The 25,923-nt window shown below is 43.9% G+C and overlaps 1 protein-coding gene across 1 annotated transcript in view; it reads right to left on the minus strand.

Annotated features, from left to right (window-relative positions):
- The window catches only part of GAB2 (GRB2 associated binding protein 2), a 181,688-nt gene that overhangs the window by 12,965 nt on the left and 142,800 nt on the right, over positions 1-25,923 (minus strand). The window contains exon 3 of the mRNA XM_081798913.1: positions 12,766-13,009. Coding sequence (XP_081655039.1) covers positions 12,766-13,009 — 244 coding nt within the window. The remainder of the gene's footprint in view (positions 1-12,765; positions 13,010-25,923) is intronic.

The raw sequence follows: 25,923 nt of genomic DNA on the forward strand, positions 1-25,923 counted from the left end.
CCCATGCAGTTAAGCCTCTGGGCTTGGTTGCGTTGTTCACGCTGTCTGACAGGCTTCCTACTGCAACCTGGCAAAGCTCCTGCTCCCATTTATCCTTCTAACTCTGCACAAATGGCACATTTTTTTTTTTTTAAAGATTTTATTTGACAGAAAGAGACACAGCGAGAGAGGGAACACAAGCAGGGGGAGTGGGAGAGGGAGAAGCAGGCTTCCCGCGGAGCAGGGAGCCCGATGTGGGACTCGATCCCAGAACCCTGGGATCATGACCTGAGCCGAAGGCAGACGCTTAACCGACTGAGCCACCCAGGCGTCCCGGTGCATCTTTTAAAGCTGTTCCTTACCATCCTCTACCTCCAAGCATAAGCAATCACTTGCTCAACCCTGTCCTTGGAGCAGGTAGAAGTGTTATCTGCGTTATGTACCACCAGTACTGGTCTCCTCCACCAGACTGTGATTTCCGACTGGACGAGCAGGCCCGCGGGCTGACAGGGGCCTCCAGAAAGGAGCACGGTACTGCGCCGGGCGCGTCACACGCGAGGCCGTTCTGAACCCCCTCGCCTACCCCACGAGAAGAACCGCCCTGGCCTGTGCAGGGAGCTGCAGGCGGCAAAGGCAAGGCTGAGAGAGGCACCCCTTCCGGCCCGCAGCCCCTGCCCCTGCCCCCCCCCCGCCCCAGCGCCCGCTGCGGCTGGGTGGCCCGAGCCCATCACCTCTCGCCGCCGCTCTGCTCGCGGCTTAACACCGCCCAAAAGCGCTCCCTTGTCTTTCAGCAATGCTCTCCTAGCTTTCCTCAGCACTTAATTTTGCAACAGTTCTTTGGCATTTTTCCATATAGTTTCACGCACCACACACCATGATTTCACTGTTTTCCACCCTGCTCCTAGTACCTTCATGAAGAGCCCAGTCTCATTTTTAATAGGTATGTTCCCATTTAAAGAAAGCGAATGTACACACGGTCCTAAGTGAATTAACCACCACTTAGTTCTGTAACTGTCACTGGCGATCTGAAGAGGTCATGTGGACCATCCTTTTGCATTTCACCCTTCTCACAGGGATCCTCCCGGTGAGGGAAGAAAACGCAGAAAACGCTGTCTCACAATCTCTAAGAGGTGAGGTAATCTTTGCATCTCAAACCCTTCTGGTGGCAAGTGTGAGCCAGCCTTCTCATTGTGGTTACAGAGCAAAGTTATACGGACAAAATAAATGAAACAAAAAGTTGTATATTCTCAGCCTTTGGTCCATCAAAGCCACCGGGTGAATGAGTCCGAGGTCTTAGAAATGATTAATCAAAGGCAAGTCCTCCATTGCCGTTTCTCATTTTACTTTTCACCCGCCGTCTTTATGCAGAATACTGCTGCAGGGTCAGTGATGCATTCCATCTGGAATCCCATCACTTGAAATTTTAGCCCCCACCCCCCCGACCCTTGCCCAGAAGCATGGCTTTCTGAGGCATGTGACTCACCACACCGTATCACCTGCTACAGGTATAACAGCCTCCTGGAAATAGGAAGAGAGAGAAGGTCTAGAATCTGAAATGAGGCCCTAAAGGCTGGAGGGAAAAACTACATCCAGGCAAGACAAAAAGGACTCCACTTGTCTTGATGGGGTCAGTTAGAATACTCCCTCCTTGGTGACAGTTACTACTTTGAGGAGTTACTTTTGCTCAGTGGAAAAGCTAGATTTTGAGAACTGAAGTCATTTTAGCTGGAACGCATATCTGGTACTTGAAGGAAGAATAGTGGCCAAAACTGTAGTAAAAGATAAGTAATTCGTAGTTTTATCTCTAAGGTGCTTAATTTATTGTATAGTATGTCAGGTTCCCCCACAAATGAAAAAAGGAGTAGATAAAGGCTGGTTATGATTAGCCTCCGTTCTCTCTCGCTCTCCCTCTCTGTCACTACAGTAATCCAAACAGACATATTTATGTCTATGCTAGGCAGAGATGAATGAGCTGCTTCTCTCTCCCAAATCCCCACTCAGAAGGAACCCTTTGAGGGGTGCCTGGCTGACTCAGTCGGTGGAGCATGAGACTCTTGATCTTGGGATTGTGAGTTCGAGTCCCACATGCTGGGTGTAGAGATTACTTAAAACTACAGTAACAAAAATAAAGATGTAACCCTATGAAATTATTTTGGAGGTCAAATGGGGTAACAAATGTGAGAGTGCTTTGTAAACTATACAGCATTATTTCTTTTCTCCAGAGCACCTAGTATGTAATGTGGATGTCAGAAGCAGGAGAGCAGTGCATCTGTCAATGTTTGGCACTGTCAGTCTTTTTTCTTTTTTTAAAGATTTTATTTATTTATTTGAGAGAGAGAGAATGAGAGACAGAGAGCATGAGAGGGAGGAGGGTCAGAGGGAGAAGCAGACTCCCTGCCGAGCAGGGAGCCCGATGCGGGACTCGATCCCCGGACTCCAGGATCATGACCTGAGCTGAAGGCAGTCGCTTAACCAACTGAGCCACCCAGGCGCCCTGTCAGTCTTTTTTCTTTACCCATTCCCGTGGACATGAAGCAAAACTGCTTGGAGGTTTTCACATTTCCCTGGTGATTCCGCATCTTTTCACTTGCCATTTCTGTATCTTTTTTTGGTAAAGTGTCTATTCAAATCTTCTGCCCATTAAAAAAAATTGGGTTGTTTGTCTTAAGTTGTAATAATGCTTTATATTTTCTAGAAATAAATCCTTTGTCAGATATATTTGTTTTGAGTATTTTCTCATATTTTGTGACTTGGCATTTTGTGGGGTTTTTTGAAGAACAAAAGTTTTAATTTTGATTCAACTACTTTATCAATTTATTTTCTTTTATGATTCTCCCTTTTTGTACCCTATGATAAAAATCTTTGCTCACCTCAAGAACACAGAGATGTTTTCTTCTAGAAATTTCTCACTATCACATTTTACATTTAGGTCTTTGACACATAACTTCTTTTTTTTAAAGATTATTTATTTATTTGACAGAGAGGGAGAGAGAGAGCACAAGCCGGGGGGGAGGGGGCATCAGGCAGAGGGAGAAGCAGGTTCCCCGCTGAGCAGGGAGCCCGATGTGGGACTCAGTGCCAGGACCCTGGGATCATGACCTGAGCTGAAGGCAGTCGCTTAACCGACTGAGCCACCCAGGTCCTCCTAAAATACTTTTATTTATTTATTTTTTAAAGATTTTATTTATTTATTCAACAGAGAGAGAGAGAGACAGCGAGAGAGGGAACACAAGCAGGGGGAGTGGGAGAGGGAGAAGCAGGCTTCCCTCAAAGCAGGGAACCCGAAGTGGGGCTCGATCCCAGGACCCTGGGATCATGACCTGAGCCGAAGGCAGATGCTTAACGACTGAGCCACCCAGGTGCCCCTGACACATTTAACTTTTGAGTAGTGTGGTATCAATAAAGGTTTTTTTTTTTTTTTTTATTCCAGCACCATTTGTTGAAAAGACTTTCATCTCCCTATTGGCACCTTTGTCAACATGTGTGTGTGCGTGCGTGCGCACACATGCACACACACGCTTCACCATTCTGTTCCAGGGAGGTCCGTATGTTTACCTTTTCATCAAAACAACATGGTCTTGAAGAAGACAAAGACAAAGGTTTGTCTGCCAGGCTTGAAATCAGGTGGTATAAATCCTCTAATTTTGTTAAGTTCTTTAAATTTTTTTTGAAGATTTATTTATTTATTTGTCAGAGAAAGAAAGAGAGAGCATGAGCAGGGAGAGAGAGAAGCAGGCTTCCCGCTGAGCAGGGAGCCCGATGCGGGGCTCGATCCCAGGCCCCTGGGATCATGAACTGAGCCGAAGGCAGATGCTTAATGAACTGAGCCACCCAGGCATCCCTGTTAAGTTCTTTTAAAAATCATTTTGGTTATTCTAAGTTGTTTGGAATTTCATATCAACTTTAGAGTCAGCTTATCAATTTCTATGAAAATGCGTGCTGGGATTTTTATTTGGACTGCACTGGAGCTATAGATCAATTTGGGAAGATGTGCCATTTTTTAAATTTCTTTTAAAGATTTTATTTATTATTTATTTGAGAAAGAGAATGAGAGAGAGAGAAAGAGAGAGAGCACGAGCAGGGGGAGGGAGAGGGAGAAACAGACTCCCTGCCAAGCAGGGAGCCCCAACACAGGGCTTAATCCCAGGACCCCGGGAGTATGACCTGAGCCAAAGGCAGACACTTAACCAACTGAGCCACTCAGGCACCTCTAGATTTGCCATTTTAATAATATTGGGTCTTCTAATTCATAACTATAGCATATCACTCTCCATATTTAGGTCTTTAATTTCCTTCAGCAGTGTTTGATTTCAGTGATGAGGTCTTGCAAGTCTTTTTTATTCCTAAGTAGTTCATGTTTTTTGGCATCATTATATAAGAATTTTTTAAAAGTTCATTTTCCAAATGTTTGCTTCTAGTATGTAAAAATTATTTTATATATAATAATCCTTATCCTGTGACCTTGCTAAATTCACTTCTTCATTCTAGCAGTTGTTTTCTAGATTCTTTAGAATTTTTATATAAACAATCAAGTTACCTGCAAATAGAGACAGTCTTACATCTTCCTTTCTCATCTTTGTGCCTTTCACACTTTTTGTCTCCTTATTGGACAGGCTAGAGTCTCTAGTACAATGTTGAACAGAAGTGGTAAGAGCAGGTATTCTGTCCTTGTCCCCAGTATTATGAGAATATATTTAATATTTCTCTGTTAGGTATGATATTAGCTGTAGGTTATCCTTAGAAGTCTGTTACTAATTTGAAGAAGTTTTCCTCTATTTATGGGTTGCTAAGAAAATTTTTATGAAGAGGCACTGAATTTTGACAAATGCTTTATCTGCATCTACTAAGGTGATGACTATATTATTTTTCTCCTTATTCTCTCTTTTTTTTTTAGGAGAGGGAGAGAGAAAGAAAGAGGAGGGGGAGGGGCAGAGGTAGAGGGGGAGAGAGAATCTAAAGCAGGCTCCATGCCTAGTGCAGAGCCCAACTTGGGGCCTGATCTCACAATCCTGAGACCATGACCTGAGCTGAAATCAAGGGTAGGACACTTAACTGACTGAGCCACCCAGGTGCCTCTCTCCTTATTCCCTTGATGTAATGAATTACACTGGTTGGTTTCTTTATTTCTTTTTTTAAAGATTTTATTTATTTGACAGAGAGAGAGACATAGCAAGAGAGGGAACACAAGCAGGGGGAGTGGGAGAGGGAGAAGCAGGCTTCCCGCCGAGCAGGGAGCCCGATGCAGGGCTCGATGCCAGGACCCTGGAATCATGACCTGAGCTGAAGGCAGACGCTTAACGACTGAGCCACCCAGGCGCCCCTACACTGGTTGGTTTCTTAATGTAAAATCAACCTTTCATTCCTGGGATGAACACTACTTCATCATGAACTATTATCCCTAATGAGGTATATATACACATATATTCCCTAATATATTTAAATTATCCCTAAAACACACACATACACACACACTAAATATATATATTTTAAGTTGGATTTACTATATATATATATTTTTTTTGGTAAAAGAAAGAATTTCTGCATCTATATTCATAGGGAATATTGCCTTCTGATTTTCTTTCCTGTAATCTTTGCCAGGTTTTGGTAGTAGGGTTATTTTGGTCTCAAAAAGAAAAAAAAAGAGTTGCAAAAGGATGCCCTCCTCTTATGTTTCCTGAAAGAATATGGGTAATATTTGTGGTACTCCATTTGATAGAATTCACCAGTAAAACCACCTAGGTCTGGTTTTCTAGGTATTTACCCAAGAGAAATTAAGCAAATGTCTACACCAAGATTTGTTAGTGACTATTTATGTACAGATGCATCTTAATTTGTAATAGCTAAAACTGGAAACAATCCAAGTGCCCATCAACATAGGAATGGATAAATTGTGATATAAAGGTACACTGAATAAAAAGGAACAACTAATGATACATGTAACAACATGGATGAATCCCAAAAGCATTATGTTGCGTGAAAGATATAAGGAAAAATAGTTAATACTATATGATTCCACTCAAGTAAAATTCTAGAAAATGATAGCTAATGTAGTGAGTGGTTCCTCACTACAGTGAGGTACAGTGGTTCCTGAGGAATGAGGTAGAGGGAAGTATGGACTTAAGGGGCATGAGGAAACTTTATATATATTGACACTGACTGTACTTGAATTACCCCTCAAAATGGTTAAAAAAAAGTAAATAAAAGGATGGGGTGGGCAAAAGGGGGAGGATTCTAGAACTGAAAATTCAACTAAAAAATCATCCAAAATGAGCACAGACAGAAAATACGATTTTTAAAAAAATGAGTACTATCAGTGATGTATGGGTCAGTATCAAGTGGTCTAACGTGAAGAAGAGAAGGAAAGCAGAGATGGAATGGGGCAAAACAAAACTTGAAGAAGAAATATTGGTATAAATTTTGCTGTATTGGATAAAAAAGAGCAACAAATAGGATCAGAAAGCTAAGTGAAGCCCAAACCAAGAAAAATACACCCAGGAATATCAGTCAAATTGCTGAAAAACAAAGAAAAAAAGTCAGCAAACAGAAGTCCAAATAGCCAAAATAATCTTGCAAACAAAGAACAAAGGGAGAGGTCTCATACTTCCTGATCTCAAAACATATTATTACAAAGCTACAGTAATTAAAAGCATGGTACTGGCACAAAGATAGACATACAGACCAATGGAATAGAATATAGTGCCCAGAAATAACCTTGATGTTTAGATCTAATGATTTTCAGCATAGATGCTCAGACCATTCAATGGGGAAATGACAATGTTTTCAACAAACGGTGCTGGGAAAATTGGATATCCGTATGCACAAAAATGAAGTTAGATCTTTACATCATATATAAAAATAAACAAGAAATGGATCAAAGACCTAAACGTAAGAGCTAAAACTATAAACTCTGAGAAGAAAACACAGGAGGAAAGGCTTCCTGAGAGTGGATTTGGGAATTATGTTTTTTTAATGTACATATTACACCAAAAGCACAGGCAACAAAGTAAAAATAAATTGGACTGCATCAAAATATACAACTGTGCATCAAAGGACGCAATCTGCAGAGTGACAGGCAATCTGTAGAATGGGGGCATATCCGTAAATCACATATTTGGCAAGGTGTTAATATCCAGATCATATAAAGAACTTCTACGACCCAATAACAACAACCAACTAACCAGATAAAAAAATATGGGCAGAGGTCTACATAGATATTTCTCCAAAGATGTACAAATAGCCAACAAACACATGAAAAGATGCTGAACATTCCTAATCATTATGGAAATGTAAATAAGCCCCAGTGTGGGGCGCCCGGGTGGCTCAGTTGGTTAAGCGTCCAACTCTTGATTTCGGCTCTGGTCATGATCTCAGGGTTGTGAGAACGAGCCCTGTGTCTGACTGCACTGGGTGGAGCCTGCTTGGGATTCTCTCTCTCCCTCTGCCCTCCCTCACCTCTAAAAAACAAACAAACAAACCAACAAAAAACCCAAAAAACTCCCAAACCACAGTGAGATACCACCTCACAGCCATTAGGAGAGCACTACCAAAAAATACCAAATACTGGCAAGGGTGTGGAGAAACTATCACCCTTGTGCACGGTTGTAAAATAGTGCAGCCACTATGAAAAATGGTACGGTAGTTTCTCAGAAGATTGAAAACAGAATTACCAGAGTATCCAGCAATTCTCCTTCTGGGTATGTTCCCCAAATAATTGAAATCTGACTCTTTGAAGAGTATCTGTACACCCATGTTCGCAGCAGAATTATCCACAACAGCCAAAAGGTGGAAGCAACCAAGGTGTCTACTGATGGATGAAATAAACAAAATGTGGCATAAAGAGGCAACGAAATAGTATTCAGCTGGAAAAAGAAGGACATTCTGACACACACTCTAACATGGATGAACCTTAAAGACATTATCCTAAGTGAAAAAAGCCACTCACAGAAAGACAAGGGCTGTATGATTCCATTTATATGAATTACCTAGAGAAGTCAAACTCAGACAGACAGTAGAAAGGAAGGTGTCAGGAAGTAGGGGAAAGGGGAAATGGGGAATTTTTAATGGGTGGGGAGTTTCAGTTTTGCAAGATAAAAACAGTTCTAGAGATTGGTTACATAACAATGTGAAAGTACTTAACACTAACTGCTGTACACTTAAAAACAGCTCAGAGGATAAATTTTATGTTATTTCACTGCAGTTTTTTTAAAGAGGAGAAAAAAATAACATTCAGAGGAAGAAAGATACATTAGATATAGGATTCTAACAATAAAAATAACAGCTCACCTCTCAACAAAAACAATGAAGGGCAGAAGATTATATAATGACATCCTTTAAAATGCCAAAAGAAAATAAAACCACCATTCCAGAATTTTATATCCAGCAAGATATCTCCCCAAAACGAAGGTGAGGTGCGCCCGGGTGGCACGGATGTTTAGCGACTGACTCTTGGTTTCGGCTCACGTTGTGACCTCGGGGTCGTGAGACTGAGTTCTGCGTAGGGCTCTGTGCTCAGTGGGGAGTCTGCTTGAGACTCTCGCTCTCCTTCTCCCTCTGTCCCTTTCCCCCCACGCATGTGCGCTCTCTCTCGAATAAGTAAATAAATCTTAAAAAAAAAGGGTGAAATGCAGGTACTTCCAGATAAGTGGAAACTGGGAAAACATGTCACAAGGTGACTCAGATGGTAAGAAATGATAAAGGAAGCTCTTCACGCTGAAGAGAAAACCAGGTGAAAACCCCACTAGGCAATGTTTAATATTTGTTTGCAACAGTCACATATACTAACGAACTGAGGAGGGAAAATTATGCAGATATTTACTATTTCTGCTGCTGTTCCTTCATTCCTGAAGGTTTTAGTTTCCTTCTGGTACTATTTTGCTTCAGCCTGAAGAACTTCCTTATCAGTTCTTTAAATCAGATCTCTCGGAAATTCTCTTGTTTTTCTTTCATTTGGAAATCTCTTCATTCCTAAAGGATACTTTTTCAGGATATAAACTTGTGGGTTGATAGTTTTTCTTTTCTTTCCATTCATGTTTATGGAATATTGTTATAATACAGGCTTTTGAATTTGTGTCTGTTAATTCTAACATGTAGGTTATGCTGGGGTTGGCATTTGTGCTTTCCCTTGAGAACTGGTTACATTTTGCTGGTTCTCTGTATGCTGAGAAATTTTGTATTATATATCCTTAGTATTGTGCTATGATGTTGTGTAGATGCTGGGTTCTGTTATAATCCTCTGGAGAATGTGGATGTTTTTGTTTTGCAGGCAATCACTGTGGTTAGATTCAGGATGCAAGATCGTCTCTCCTTCTGTGTGTGGTGGTGCAGACCTCAGCTTAGTTCACAAAGCCTTTGTTATGCTGGTTTGGTCTGTCCCACACGTGTGCAGCTCACAGTGAGCCTGAGACGTGTGTGGTTTCACACCCAGAATGAGGAAATCCCTTCTCCAGCTCTCTTCACTCTGGGTACTCCACTCCCTTCCAGCCCCCAAAGGGCTCTCTTCTGATTCCTCTACCAAGAAAGATGGGGTTTTGGGGCGCCTGGGTGGCTCAGTCGTTAAGCGTCTGCCTTCAGCTCAGGTCATGATCCCAGGGTCCTGGGATCGAGCCCCGCATCGGGCTCCCTGCTCAGCGGGAAGGCTGCTTCTCCCTCTCCCACTCCCCCTGCTTGTGTTCCCTCTCTCGCTGTGTCTCTCTCTGTCAAATAAATAAATCTTAAAAAAAAAAAAAAAAAAGAAAGATGGGGTTTCTATCACATTTCAGCTGTCTGCCCCAATGGGCTGCTGTGAGTGGGCCCGCCCTCAAGGCAATTCCACGAGATACAGAGGATTCACCTCTATATCGTTGCCATCTTCAAGTTTTGCTCCCCTTTATAACTTGCCTCATTTTATTTTTATAGAATCAAAACAATTACAGGGCAATTGTGTTTTGTCCGTAGTTTTTACGTGTGATCAGTGGGAGGGGCAGTCTGTAGTGTGCTTCTGCCACCACACAGGGACTGGCACTCCCCAGTGATTTTTTAGAGTTTCTGTCTCCTAAATTTCACCATCTCTTCACTGTATCCAGCCCTACCCCTTAATACCACAGATTAAAGCTATTGACACACTTGATGTCTTTGTATGCGGCTAGCTCCTTTTTTTTTGAGAGAGAGAGAGAGTGCAACGCAAGCAGGGGAGGGGCAGAGGGAGAGAGAATCCTAAGTAGGCTCCACATCAGGGTGGAGCCCGATGCAGAGCTAATCTCATGACGATGAGATCATGACCTCAGCTGAAATCAAGAGTTGGATGCTCAAGCGACTGAGCCACGGGCGCCCCCCTCCTAGCTCCGTTTAAGAGTTAAATCTCTTTCAGTTTCTGTCTGCTTTGTGATTGCTCTTCAGTGCCTTCAAACAGTTGTTTTTTTATATTGTGTCCGGATTTTCTAATTGTTACAGTATGTTTAGTATCATGTAAACTACTCCAATACTTCCAGAAATTATATGGTGTCTCTAGACCAAAGAAAGCTTCCTTCCCACCCTCCATTACTTGGGAATTCTGTTAATGTTGTTTGAACTTATTTTTTCCAAAAATCTCCAAGATCCTGCTCATCCCTCTCCTGTTCCCACACCCACACAAGTGAAAGCAGACACAGAGAAAAGCACAGCTTGGTCAGGGCCCCACACTAAAGCTGCTTCCCCAACCGCAGATCAGTTTTGTCTCCCCTATTATGTTCTCTCTCTATAACACAGATTTGCTTGGATATTTTTTATGTACCTACTATATGCCCTTGGTCCCGTCTTCAAAGTGCAGCAATATATTAATACAAATATCCATACAATGAGGCAGAGAGTTCCAAATGCCATGAGAGAGAGAGAATAAAAAACTGTTGTGGGAAATCAGAGAAGTGGATTTCAGCTAGGCAAATTAACAGAGGTTTTAGCGAGGAGGGGGGTGTGCAGAGAGTGGGCCCTAACTGCTAATTCAAGCAGAGACATTTACATATCTGTTCTCTGCTGCTCCTGCAGCATCATGGGAGTGGAGGTGGTAGTAGTTGTTAGTATTATATAAAGCCTTCTACTTAAAGTGTGACCCACAGACAAGCTCTGGAATTTAGCAGAAAGGCAGGATCTCAGGACCCACTGCAGGCCTACTGAATCAGAGTCAGCATTTTAACCAGATCCCCAGATATTACGTATGTATTCTGAGGATGAGAGGCATTAATAGAAAGTACACTTTCAAGAGAACGATGATTTTAAGACCTCACCTTCTCTACTCTGAGGCAAAGATGTGTGAGGTGGGTGGCGGGGGTGGGGGGGGCCTGGGCCCAAGGAGAACAAATGCTCCTGAGTACTGAGGATGTGCTCGGGTCACTGTGCTCATCAGGAAGCCTTAGAAGGAGTTATTTCCATTCGGCAGGTCAGGAAATGGAAGCTCAAGGAGGTTCAGTACGTGGCCCAAGATCACAAAGAAAGTGGCAGAACCTGAATTTGGACCTGTATCTGATGGATTCCAAGCCTGTAAATGCTTTTAGTCTCTGCACCCTGCATGTCTGGTGTATGATCCAGGAGCCTCAGTGCTGTTTACGGCGCTGGCACAAACTCGTTGGGTGATCTCAGCTCTTCTGGTCTAAGTGGACGGAGTTTGAACCAGTTGAAAGTTCACAAACATGAATCCCGCGGCCTCAGGAAAATGGGTATTTGAGGCAACCTTAAGATAGAGTGCTGGGAGTGCATGCTGTGTGCTGGTCCCAGAAGCAGGGTAACACGGTGTGGAGTACAGGACCAGGGATGAAGAGCCCTGGGTTCTAGTCCTGCCTCTGTCACGCGGTAGCTGGGAGCCTCATTTTCCTCATCTAGGAAATGGACAGAAATGATCTATATCGGCTCTCTCTCAGTGCATTTGACTGGTTCGAGTAAGATTCTGCTTGAAAATGTTCTATGATGTGATACACTAATACAGTCAGTTCTCTAATTGCCTTAGTTTTCATAACACAAATTAGATATTTCTAAATTAATTGAGAAATAGGATTTGTCATCTGCTGCCCATGCTAGCAAGTGGGAACTAGCTTTGGCAAAGCCCATCACCTCTGTGCTTGTGTTTGCCCTAACAACGGGAATAAAAGGCAGTAAAAATATGGACAGACTCTGCGCCTGTGAGAGAGCTAGTGGTGTTAGAACTACAAAGACCGTTATTCTAGAGCAGAGAGTCCTTGCTCTAGAACTTTCTGTGATGATGAAATGTTTCCTTATCTGTGCTGTCCGCTAGGGTAGCCGCTAGCCACACTTGGCGACTGGGAATTTGAAATGTGGCCAGTGCAACTGAGGAACTTCATTTTAAGTTTTATCTTATTTGAGCCCATTCGAATTTAAACACGTGGATAGTTAACTACCACACAGAACAGTGCAGCTCTAGAGCACAAGTGAGATACGGATATGTTCAATATTGTAAGACTTTATAACTATACTCTTCTTACCAACAAGTAAATTGATGTTTTTTTTTCCCCAATTCTGAAACTCTAGCCCCTAATGCCTTCCTCCCCCAGATTAAACAAAACATTTTTATAGCATGATTTCTGATAATGGGAGGTTCCTCTGGAATCTAATTATCACTGTACAGCAACACAGCTGATACCAGCACAATGTGAGGCTTACCCAGGCAAAAGAATGAGGCTTTGTTAATAAATATGTCTGTTCGCCTGAGAAAATATTTTACTCCCTTGTCTTTAAAATTAAAAACAGTACGACTGCAAGCCACCGGGCCCTGTGAGTGGCCGTGCGACCCACCGGTGCTCACGGCGGTCTCCTATCTCCTACCTTGCGTTCTCCGCTCTCCGGCTGATGCACTGATGCAAGTAGAGATACTCCTGAGGCGCACTGGTGGACAAGGCGGGCTGCATGTGGTTGGACACTGGGGGCTCAAAGGTGAACAGCGTGGGCTGGCTGGAGTGCGATGGGGCTGAGGACTTCCGTTCTCGGAGAAGGTGCTGACTGGAGCTGCTGAGCTCGGCTGGAGAAGAGCGGGGGCCGTGACTGGTGGAGGAGAGGTTTCTCAGGGAGTCTGGGAAACAAAAGGAGGAGCTCTGTGACTGAAAAAGGGAAGAAAGGTGTCCTTATCCCCAAGTGGGCTGTCAGAGGAAGAAAAGATATTATGAGCAGAGGCAATGATCCAGCAGCAGCCTTCTCTCCCCCTCACACACCTGCCCCTTCCCTGCCTCCGGAGAGGGAGGACTGTGGCTGCCTGGCAGAAAAGGAGATGCCCCGTGCCTCTGCGACGCTCCTGGAGTTGCCTGGGGGCCGCTCCGGGTCACAACCTTGACGGTATTCGCCCAGATCCCGGGAGGTGTGGCTTGCCCCGGCATGGGAGTGGGACTCCGGCGCTCCCGCCAGGCCAGCCCTTGGAGCAGTAAGTGCCACTGCCTTCCTCCTCTTGGGAAGCTCCTGCGTCATCACCTCCATCAAAGCACAGGCTGACTTTGTTAAATGAGCTTTGCTTCCTGGAGACTCACTAGGTCAGACCCTGGACTGTGTGCCTTACCGCATTAAGGATAAAAGCACACATGTATCTGGAGCAGACTGTCCCGTAAGACTGGTCCCAGCTCCTCCTACCCTGCTCTTCCAAGTCCTCTTGAGGACAACAATGGTCCCCATTCCCCAACTCTTATGCCTACCACTCTGTGTCAATTGATCTTTTTTCCCCTTAACTCTTCCTCTTAAACTCCCCTCTGTTGTGCTAGAAAAGAAGCAGGGTATTAAAGACAGATTACAGCTGAAAGTGCTACCCCCCCAAGCCAAGGGCATTACTCATTTGGCTCGTTCTCCAAGCCTAGTCTAAGTTCCTGAGCCTAACGCACAGGCCTTTGACAGTCTCACCTACTTCCTGCTTTTCTCCTCCCGGACCCAAGGCATGCGGAAGCTTCATCAGTCCCCAGGCACACCAGCCCCTTTTATGACTCTTTCTTATGGGCTTCGGCTCTTCCTTGGATTTCACTTCTACTCTACTGGCACTCACATGCGGACTTTAAGACCCTACACGGATATCATATTCTCTCTGAAACCTTCCTGGACGCGGTCCTTTTTCTGGCTGCCAATAGCACTTGGCCCATGCTTCATTATATCCACGGTCCCTCTGCCTCCTCGCCTAGCCCATGAGTCTCTAAGACAGTGACTGAGGCTGTTGCGCCTACGGTCCCAGGATTTACCCAATAAAAGCCAGGTGCACAGAAAGTTCTTAGTCTGTGTTTGTGGAACAAGCAAAAATGTTCGTTCGGCATACAGTAATTCCACAGTGAAACTTCTTGTTCAAGAGAAATAAAGATTTAAAGATGTGATTTCTGGCGATGTGACAGCCGCTGGGGTGTGATGGTTCAGTGGTGGTGTGGTGGCTTGCTAGGCTATTTGAATCTTTCCTGTTTCTATTCCCCGTTATCTGACCTATTTTTGTACCCTTCTCATGGCCCCAGGATCACCAGCTCATTAGCGCTCTATCAGGTTAATTACTCTCCAGGCTTCTCTGATGCTAGGCAGAACAACTTCCGCCCGCGTCCAACGGAGAAAGCCACGGGCCTCGGGGGAAGAACAGTTCCGTCGACAGCTGTATTGACCTCCAAAATGAATTCCCATTACAGGTCTGGTAGTGAACTGGATGTTTGTTAACAGAATCAATGGCTTCATTACTCCATTAGATTTGCAAGATGAACTCTCTAATGGCAGAGGGGGGAAGGTTTATGCTCGGGCATGAAGTAGCCATGGTGCCGGAGTGAACACAGCTACTGCCTGAGAAGACACAGGGAAGGTGCTAAGAGAAAGCCTCTGGGGGCATTTCTACCTTTCCCGTAGTCTTTTTGGATCCCTCCACCTCTGCCATCCCTTCAGTGGGGGCATTTTTCATGGTTCCAGCCTGGACCCTCCTATAGTTTCACTCACTCAGGAGACTCCCCTGGGCTAATGTTCTCCAGCCAGGTGATGACACTCTCGAAACTCAGTCTTTAGCTCAGTTCTCTATCCTGGGCTCTTGTCCTATAACCCTCTGCCTGCTGGGCATCTCCATTCAGATGTCCCACAGGCAGGTCAAGCTCAGCGATCCTCCTCCTGTGTTCTCCCTCTCCATGAAGTACATCAACGCCACCATCCAATTGGTTCTGAGCCAGAAACCTAGGCATTATCTAGGACTCTGCTTCTCAACGACCACGCTATGTCATTATGTCATCACCTGGCTTCAAATTCTTCAGTGGATCCCTGTTATCCTCAGGATGACCTACAAAGCTCTCTCTTTTTAAAACCATTTTCTTATTTCTTCAACCTTGTTTCTGACCAGTCCTTCCTTGTGTTTCACATAGAATTTTAGGAAGACAGTAACCTTTCTCTCTCATCACTCCATACATTCGGCTGTAAACTCAGTGAGGGCGATATTGTCTCTTCTCTTAACAGTTTCATCCCTGGCATCAAGCCCAGGGTGTGACCCAACTCCATAAATACATGTTGATTAATAAAATAATGAAATACACAGCATGAGGTCATACTCCCTCCATACCGCTGATTCCTCACTGCCTCTAGAATCAAGTCCAGGTTCCCAAGTCCAACAAGAAAGACCATTCTGTCACAATCTACTTATCCCACCTGTCACCCCATACACCCTGCGTGCCCCCTTCACTTCATGCTTTGAGCTGTGGGTCTGTATAAAAGAAGAGTGACCTGTTCTCACAGCTGGGGCCCTCTGACCCAGGCTCTTGCAGAGCTGGAGAAATCATTTCACTTCTCTGAGCCTCAGTTTCCTTACTTACAAGTTGACAGAGGATGGTCACAAGGATGGAATGCATAAAGGGTTGAGACAATCTGGCATGTTTTAAGTTCTCAAAATGTGTTCTAGGCATTTCTGTATTCCTGGTGCCTAAAACAGTCTCAGCTCACTGTGGGTATTGAATATATAGTTGCTGAATAAATAAAAGAATTTTCACTAGCACAAAACCAAATATGCCTGTTTCTTGTGGTCAAAATAAGAGGGGCTTTCGAGGTCTGCTAATAAGATGAAGTAGGGATTACGATGAGTTGGGCCCACTTGGAATTCCATTCTATAAATATGAAGCCATGTCTATGAAATCAGTCAGTTCCATAATGATCGGCAGCTTCAGAAAAATTCTTTCAAAGCTGTTTTGGTGCTAAACCTTGCCAAAATCTCACTTCTGCTTGCTACTTTAAAAGATTTCTACCTGAATGTAGGTAATTATTCCTTAGAGTCTATACTGGATTGAACAGTGTCCCCCCAAAACTCATGTCTCCATGGAACCTCAGGATGTGACCTTGTTTGAAAATAGGGTCTTTGCAGATCTAATTAGTTAACATGAGGTCATACTGGATCAGGGTAGGTCCTAATCTACTGATGGGTATACTTATAAGAACAGCAAACAGAGACAGAGATATATAGGGAGAAGATCGTGTGATGACAGAGGTAAAGACTGGATAAACAATGTGATATAGCTATATAATGGAATATTATTCAGCCATCTAATGAATGAAGTACTGATACATGCTACAACATGGATGGATCTTCAAAACTACGCTAAGTGAAAGAAGCCAGCGATAAAAGTCTACAGATTGTAATGATTTTATTTTATTTTTTTTAAAGATTATTTATTTCTTTATTTATTTATTTGACAGAGAGAGACACAGCGAGAGAGGGAACACAAGCAGGGGGAGTGGGAGAGGGAGAAGCAGGCTCCCCGCAGAGCAGGGAGCCGGATGCGGGACTCGATCCCAGGACCCCGGGATCATGACCTGAGCCGAAGGCAGTCGCTTAACCAACTGAGCCACCCAGGCGCCCGTAATGATTTTATTTATGTGAAATGTCTAGAATCAGCACATCCATAAAGACAGCAAGTAGACTAGTGGTTGCCCGGGGATGGGGGTGGGATGGAGGAGTGACTGCTAATGAGTATGGGGTTTCTATCTGAGGTAATGAAAATGTTCCAACATTAGATGGTGGTGATGGGTACACAACCCTGTGAATATACTGAAAAACAATGACTTGTATACTTTAAATGGGCGATATATGAAAGTGAATTTAAAAAACATACACACACATGCATAAACACTTTCACAAAGTATGAAGTATTAAGTCTGTGCAAGAGATGAATGGTTTAATTAAATACATCTGACCTTTAGTTTATTTCCTCTCTAAAGAGAATGTTGAACACTCAGTAAATACCAAGTCCTTACTAAAGTAGATTGAGTAAGGGACACTCTCCCTTTCCTACCTTCAGGTCCCTGCACCTCCTCCAACCCCAATGCTCAGGGCTTTACTCCACAATCATAGCAAGGCAGTGGGTATTTCAGCAAAACAAAATAGCAAGAACTCCTTGGGGTCAAAAGACCCAGAGTGTAAAAGATGAATGAGATATTGGTGTGAAAACAAATGCGCACACTCGCATAAAACGTGCATAGGATTTGTTTTTATTGCCTGGGTACCCCTTGAGGGAAGAAAAGAATGAAAAAAGACATTACGCTATGTGCGGCTGGGCTGTTTTTGGTATGTGGCCATCAGGCTGTTGTAATGATGTGTCTTGGGTCATTAGGAAGGGCAGTTATACAGCAAGAAGAAAATGGACATTTCCAGACTTCTGGCCTGGGCTTCCATCTCCAAGTCTAGACTAAAGATAATGCCAGAAAATGCTTGAGTCAAATTTGTTTTCTTTTAAACAGGGTTTTATTTTTTCCTCTTCTCCCTGGCTTCTTTTTAGGGCCCTAAAAATCACTCCCCTTCCTTTCCACAATCACCCCTGGGAAGGCTGCCCAGCACACAAACACTCCGCCCACCTTCTTGCAAAACTCTAGAACAGGAAAGCTCTGAAGGATTTTAGTAGAGGGGCCCAGCCCAGCCCAGCCCAGCCCAGCCATCAACTGGCTAGTGATAACAGGAGCAGGAAAGGGGCGGTTGGCGGGAGTTTCTGGAAAAGATGACTGGCCAAATAATGACGGGTTCCCTTATCTTAATGCCCTTTTTATCTTTATCCTTTCCCCCCCCAAATCCCCACCCAAGCCTCAGTGGGTGTCAGAACCCATGAAGTGGTAGACCGAATCACATGCTGGAGCCCAGGCTGGATTCAAAGCCTGCTTTTGCTAACTCCTCGCTTTATGGCCTTAGACAGGTTACATAAACCTCTTTGATCTTCACCTGTTCAACGGGGAAAATAATTTTCCAGGGCTGCTGCAAGGTTTGAGATCATTCATATCAAGCATTTAGCATAGTGCCTGCCATTCTTACTGCTTCTACTTCTTAGTACACATGGAACTGCTGGGATATTGAAATTGGCCAAGAGGTATGGGGTTGCTTTCCAAGCAACAGTGAATGCTTGCAAGGTAACTGTTGTCTCTGTTTTAGTCCCAACTATACCCTGTATGATGTTATATGTGGAAGGAGAACAAAAAGGACAATAGAGACTATAATAATCACTGCTGCCATTTATTAAGCACCTACTACATGCCTCTAGTCTTCTCTGTGAGGCAGATATTATTTCCATTTTTTTCCCCTTCTTTTTGGATGAAGAAACTGAAGCTCAGAGAAGTTAGTAATGAGCTCTGGGGTCACACAGCTAGAAAGTGGCAGAGCCTATGTGAAATAGATCAAACTTTCTTCCAAAGCCAATTCTTTTCATCCATGTAAAGAGTTCCCACAAGATCCCTATGTGGTGAACGGTATTAGCTTTATGAGGGGCAGAGTCAAATAACAGAACGAGGGTTTAGGCCAAGCTCTGCTGTCAACTGGCTGAGTGACCTTGGGAATGCCATTTCACCTTCCTGGGCCTCGTTTTCTCTATTCAAAAAAGAAAGAACTTGGATGAGAGAGGGGACACACATCAAAGCCATCTTTGGAAACATGAGAGCTGTTCGGTGTAAGACCTAATGAGTCATATTTACACAGGGATTTAGATAAGATCCACTGGTTTAGCTTTTAACAATCTCTGGTTCTTAATCCCAAGGCAGAGGTAGAAGGGTTGGGGTCAATTGAAAAATCAGGGGCAAAGCAAGCCTGAAAAGCCAAATGAAAAAACAAATTCTTCCAAAAATCGTTTTTTTGGATAATCAAAATTACAAATTGGAAACCACCCTTGTTCTCACTGGCTTTTCATATCATCTGCCTACAGCCAACTCCAAAAGGCACAACATGTAAGGTAGGTTCAGAAACATGGGTTCTGACACTATCCTACTACAGGGCCTCATACCCAACTTTTACTCTCTCTGTACCTCCTTTTTTATGCTGTCAAACACCGAAGAGAACACCCACCTTACAAGGTTCTTTTGAGGATCTGATGAGATGGCAAATGGGTAAACTGTAATTATTAAATACTTAGTAAATGCTTGTTGGCCTGACACCCAGAAGTGGAATGGCGGTAATATCCTAAGGGTTCTAAAGGAGAGAAGACGATTGATGAAAGACTTTTGAAAACAAAAGGGTGTAGGATTCTATGGGGTAAGTGGTCCCTGCAGAAAGCTGACAGACAAACAAGGACCAGAGGGTGGAGAGCTCGAAAACCAAACGCATGCTGACAGGGGCTGAGGGCTAGACTGGATCGAGAGCTTGAGGTCAGTTTAACTCACAGTCACAAGCAATCATTTAAAAATGAATAATCCTCAATGGGGCGCCTGAGCGGCTCAGTCGTTAAGCGTCTGCCTTCGGCTCAGGTCATGATCCCAGGGTCCTGGGATCGAGCTCTGCATTGGGCTCTCTGCTCCGCAGGAAGCCTACTTCTCCCTCTCCCACTCCCTCTGCTTGTGTTCCCTTTTTCGCTGTCTCTCTGTCAAATAAATAAATAAAATCTTAAAAAAAAAAAATAAATAAATAAAAATGAATAATCCTCAAAATCGCCTGACACACATCACAATTAGAGAAATTATTCACAAATTTAAAGCCAAACACAAAATAGCTTCACTTGACACAATAACTCACATAATACGGCAACTGGAAGGAGCCCCAGAGTCTAACTGCTCATTTATCACCACTGTCCTTCCCACGCTCCCAAAGCTTCTCGTTTCCGGTTGGAGAAACTGTGGCCCAGAAAGGTGAGGCTACTTGTCCAAGGCCACACAGCAGGTCAGACCTCAATCCTGGAATAAGAATTCAGATCTCCTAGTGTGGGAGTCCATCCACTGCACTGCAGGAAAGATGTATCAGTATATATCAGTGTGAACAAAGATGGAGTCTCCGTAACCTGTGGGGGAGGTGAGGGGCAATCCAGTCAGAGGATCTAATCACCAGGACACTGGCTGGCAGGGCTGTTATTTTGTTATGAGTTTATTATGTTACATTTGCATGGTAAGTAAACATTCACTGGATCAAACTACTAAAGACTGGTATAAATAATTCCCCAAGTTCAAAAATACATCTCCTAGTGTTTATAGAAACTATAAAGCAGAGGAAGAAAAAAGGGGAGGCAGAGACAGGCAGTAACACGAGACCCTTGGGAGACTTTTCAGGGACTAGGCTGCCCATGCATCCCCCTTCTGGGGAAGGATCTGAGAAAGAACACCCCACCCCCGCCCAGGGCTCTGAGAGCCAAGTCAGAACATCCTGACCTTGACACAGAGGATCTCTCAGTATACTTTAGCAAAAATCGATTTTGTGAAGGGTGCAGGGGAAAGAGAGTCACTGTAGCTGAAAGACATGTCACAGTCTCTGGTCACACACCCTTACATAACTTCCTCTGCCCTGGGGCCCCTCACGTTATTAGAGCAAATGCCAGGCTTTCCATAAGGCCTCCAGTGAGAATGAATCACGCCTTCCTCTAAACCTTTCACAGTACCTCATTCTGCAGCTTATTCTCTACGGAGTTCATGAGTCTGTCACATGGAAGGGGACGGTGAGCTGGTAGACGCCAGGATCTGGCCCATCTCTGTTTCTCTGACAGTGTTTAGTGCAATGCTCTGTGCCTAGCAAAGGTCTGGTTGAGAACAAGGTGTTGGATAAACACACCACGGCGGTCGATTATTCTTCCTTGGGTCAGAAGAATGAATGGATAGCTCCAGGATCCAAATGTAAACTGTTTTTGAAGGCTGGGAGGAACCGTTCTCACTTTGTGAGGTTTTCTGCCTTGCGTGTGTCTGTTTTAGGACAGCTAGCCTATATTTAGCCAGGCCTTGCCCTGTTGGTTTTAGAAAGATCGGGTTCCAAGTTTTGTTCTCCCCTTACCTGCTGCCCCTATGGTACACCTTAGTTGTCACAGAACTCACTCCTGCTCCCTTGAGTGGGGCTGGGTTGGCCGGGTGGTCCCTCTCAAGGAGTTAATTCATATTTGGAATGAAGCATTCTTGTCATTTACTTAGTGTCAGGAGCATAGACTGTAGGTACTCTGCCAGGAGCTGCAGGCCCAGCAGAAAGAATGGGTCTTGTCCTTGCTCTACTGCTACTTCAGTTAGAAAAACCATATTTCTCTTCAGGGCAGCACTTCTCCCTTCCCCTGAGGAACTTTGGGAACCTAACAGTAGTCCCATAGGAATCAATCCATCCAGGGGGTACCATAAGCTCACACAGCAATGATGTATTTGACTCTTGTGACCGTCCCACAAAAACAGCAACGACATATCACTATATTTTTAAGCTAACCAGCTTTATAAGAGGTGAACTTCCCTTGCTTTTTTTTTTTTTTTTCTTTTACAATGACTTTCACTTAAGGGACAACTGGCAAATGGCGTGAACATGACTGTCAGACACTATAACGGAAGGAGCTCATCAAGAATCATCTGATGAGCCTGCGGCTCCTCATCTCGGGCTGGTGAGTTCCAGCCCCACACTGGGTGTAGAGATGGCTTAAGAATAAAATCTTAAAAAAAAAAAAAAAGAATCATCAGCAGTCGCAAAAATCACCAGAACAATCCCTGAAACTGTTCTACTCTGGGTGGGGAGGCTGGGACTCTCACAGCCCTAGCTCACTGAGGGAATTAGGAGATCTGAGCATTACGTGAAGCCCAACTCTGGCTTCAGGAGAGGTAGTGGGGTAGAGAGAATGAATGTGGATTTTGAAATCTGAATCCCAGCTCACTAGCTATGGAACCTAAGGACAGTATGCGGATCTAAGAGTCCTAACTTGTACATGATGTGAAACAGCAGCCTGTAGGGCTTGTCCTAGGGAGCAGAGGGACGCCACAGTCCCTGCACATCAGTGCCCCACAGAGGGAAGTGCTCCCCCAGCACTCCATCGTGGGAGGCGACCCGATGTGGGAGAAGAGCGTCAGCTTTGTGTTCACAGACCTTCAGTGTTTGATCGGAGCCAGGACTGGTGCCAGAGAGTGCAAATGGCCTCAGCTGGCCTTTGTGTGGTGACTAGAAGACCCCAGAGGCAAAGAGCCTGGCTGGACCAACGTGTAACCAGCAGCTCTTCCTTACCTGCTGTCTCTAGTCCTGGCGTCACAACGACCTCCTGGCTTCACATGTGTAGCTTCCCTACTCTTCCAGCCTCGTATCTTGATGCCTCAGCAACTCTAGGTTTTCTCTGCTGGCATCCAAAAAGAAGTGCTGTTTTTTTAACACCTCTAGAAGGGCCAACATCTGAGACCACATGCACATGTGTCTCGGAAGGCCCGCCAAGGTATATTATTACACTAGAACAGGGGGTGGCAAACTGTGGACCATTAAGTCAAATTGGGTCCACTGGCTGTCTTCATAAATAAAGTTCTATTGGGACACAGCTATGCCTATTCATTTACATACTGTTCATGGTTGCTTATATGCCACAAGAGTGAAGTTGAGCACTTGTGAGAGAACAGAAGGGTGGTGAAACCTAAAATATTTACTATCTGGCCTTTTATAGAGGAAGTCTGCCAATCCCTGGACTAGAAGTTCTCATTCTGGTTTGTGTAATCACGTCCTCTTTCAAAATATTACCATCTAATTTAAGTTTATCATTAAGGAGATAGAAGCTGAAACCAAAACCAATGAGTCCCAAACTTGTGCTTTGAAAAAATCAAGAGGAGGGGCGCCTGGGTGGCTCAGTCAGTTGAGCATCTGGCTCTTGATTTCAGCTCAGGTCATAATCTGGGTTGTGAGACTGAGCCCCAAGTAGGGCTCCACACTGGGCATGGAGCCTGCTTAAGATTCTTTCTCCTGGAGTGCCTGCATGGCTCAGTTGATTAAGTGTCCAACTTGTGACTGTGGCTCAGGTTATGATCTTATGGGCCATGGGATCAAGCCTTGTGTTGGGCTCTACGCTTAGCGGAGAATCTGCTTGGGATTCTCTCCCTCTCCCTTTACCCATCTCCCTGCTCATGCATGCTCTCTCTCTCTAAAATAAATAAATAAATCTTAAAATAATTCTCTCTCTCCCTTCACCTCTGCACCCCTCTACCCACCCCCCAAAAAAAAGAAAAAGAAAAAATCAAGAGGAGAAATCATAAGAAAAGCCAGTTTGGAGATTGCATTAGTATTATTATTATAAGAAATCATATTCTTTTTCATTTTAGTACATCTTGCTCACAAACAACATGCTAATTGCTGCCTAGCTTATAGAATTAAATGGTTCAAGAGAGTAACATGATAAACTTGTATTGAACCAGGCTTGGAAAGAAATCACCAGATTGTTCTTGCTGATCCTTAATGATTTATTCTTCTTCCATATCACAGATGCACAGTTCTGGAAATGACCAAGGGATCATTTAGTTCAACATTTTATTTTACTGATAAGAAATCTAAGGTCCAGAGAAACCAAGTGATTTTCTTACCAGTGACTGATTGGTAGGCCTGAGCAAGAATGTTACTCTCTTGTTTTTCAGTTCAGTGTTTTTTCTAGTAATACATCAAATTGGAAGAACAATAAATATTATAAGCTCAAGTGGACTTTTCTACTTGTAAGGAAAGTGAAAAGAGCTTTCATCTAATAATCTAACATCATTCCCTGAAGTTCTCAAAAAAGTCCAACTTATGACTGGAAAGGGTCAGAATTATTATTGACATATTCTTTGATAAAACAGTAATATTTTGGGGCGCTTGGGTGGTTCAGTTAGTTAAGTGTCTGCCTTTGGCTCAGGTCATGATCCCAGGGTCCTGGGATCAGCGGGAAGCCTGCTTCTCCCTCTCCACTCCCCCTGCTTGTGTTTCCTCTCTTGCTATCTCTCTCTGTCAAATAAATAAAATCTTTTAAAAAAAAACAGTAATGTTTTCATATGTGTATATAGTACCTTCTCATTTGCTTTGGTATAATTAATACAAAAAAACATGCTGGGATTATGACAGAGATTGGACTGAATCTATAGATCAATCTGGGGAGAAATAACATAGTAACAATATTGAATGTTCTACTTCACAACATCGTATCTCTCTCCCTTTGTTGGGTGTTCTTGAATTTCTCCTGGCAATGTTCTGCCATTGTTTGTATAGAGATCTTGTATTTTTTTTTTGTTGTTGTTAAATTGATTCCTAAGTGTTTTGTTTTTTGTAAAAGAAATTTTTATTTTTATTTTCCAGTTGTAGGCTGTTCTCAACAACTTTGACATTTATAATGGCCCTGAAAAGTTGGCAGGGCAGTGATCTTTCCATATTCATTTCACATAAGAAGAAACTAAGACTCAGAGAAATAAAATGACTTCACTCAGCGTTACAGAGCTCTTAGGAAATGGCCAAACCAGGACTCAAACTCAAGTCTTTTTCACATTAAGTTGAAGGGCCATCCTATTATGCAGCTTGATGTGAGGGTAAAGGAGGAGCATATACTTATAAATTATAAGTGCTACACAAATACCAGTGGAATGAAAACAAAACTATTTTAATACGACTAATAAAGAGACCAAGGCCCAGAGAGGCCTTTCCTGATCACCTGACCTGAGTTTCTAGTCACTCCTTATCACGTTACTTTGTCTTCTCTTCATCAAAGTGCTTATTGCTACCACTTAAACATTTTGTTTTTCATCTGTCTCTTCCCACTTGACTGTCAGCTCCTTGAAGAGTTTGAACCTCACATGTTCTATTCACCACTGTTGGTTCAGTGGGTTAACCATAAAAATCTGCCTCTCGGTCTCCTGATGTGGGCAGCATAACTGACTGACAGCCCCAACTGCTGGCCTTCTGCATCCCTCCACTCCCCAGGGCTGTTCTCATCCAGTGTCAAAGGAATGGCAGGAGTCCTAATACAGGCCTGTTCCTATGAGACACAGGACTCCTTTCATGGGAGACCTTGGCTCGAGAACCTTCACTGATCTGGAGGAAACTGTCCTAGACCTGCACTGCAGTCTGATCCTGCTTCCTGCCTTCTCTCTGTCACAGGTGTCAGCCCTGCACCCCACTGCAGGCTTTGCCCCCTTCTCTGGCTCCTTCCCATGATCCCTCACAGGTGTCTCATCCAATAAATCTCTTGTAGGTCTTAACTCATCCTGCAGCTGCTTCTCAGAGAACCTGAGCTCACACACTCAGGGTCTAAAACAGTGCTTGAGGAATAAATGATTGGCCCAGGTTCATACTGCAAGCAAAACCACAGACCCAGAATTAGAAGCCAGGTCTCTGTTCCCTCCGTCCAAAGCCTTTTACACTCAGATCACCAATCATCTGAGAAATATGTCCTTGGTGCCTCTGTCCAGGGGGCCATTGCTCTGATGAATTTTAGGGGAAAATGTATTCACTAATGGCCAAGCCCACAGCTGGCCTCTCAGCTATGTTTATAATTACGTGGACTCTAGTGGGCGTAAGAACATCTGTCCTAGATTCAGAGAAGACTGAAGTGATGGTTTAGGTCAGTGAAGAAAATCCGGCTTATGTTTAAATTAAAAGCAGCAAGAATTCTGTGTGATGTCTTCTTAAAGGAGTCTAAGGAGAGCACCTACAACTGGCAGAACCAGAGACAGTCATCGCGAGAGAGCAAAGGCAGTGGCGGGTCTTTCCCGGGTCTTTGGGCACGTCCTAAGACCTGGTACAGGGACCGTGATGACCTGAGGCAAGAACTCCATCTAGAATTTCAGGATGCTGGGACCAGAATGTCTGGTCTGAATCTCAGCTCCTTT

The sequence above is a fragment of the Leptonychotes weddellii genome, chromosome 11 (genome assembly GCF_054177405.1).
Source record: "Leptonychotes weddellii isolate Sample4059 chromosome 11, ASM5417740v2, whole genome shotgun sequence".
NCBI classification, from domain to species: Eukaryota; Metazoa; Chordata; class Mammalia; order Carnivora; family Phocidae; genus Leptonychotes; species Leptonychotes weddellii.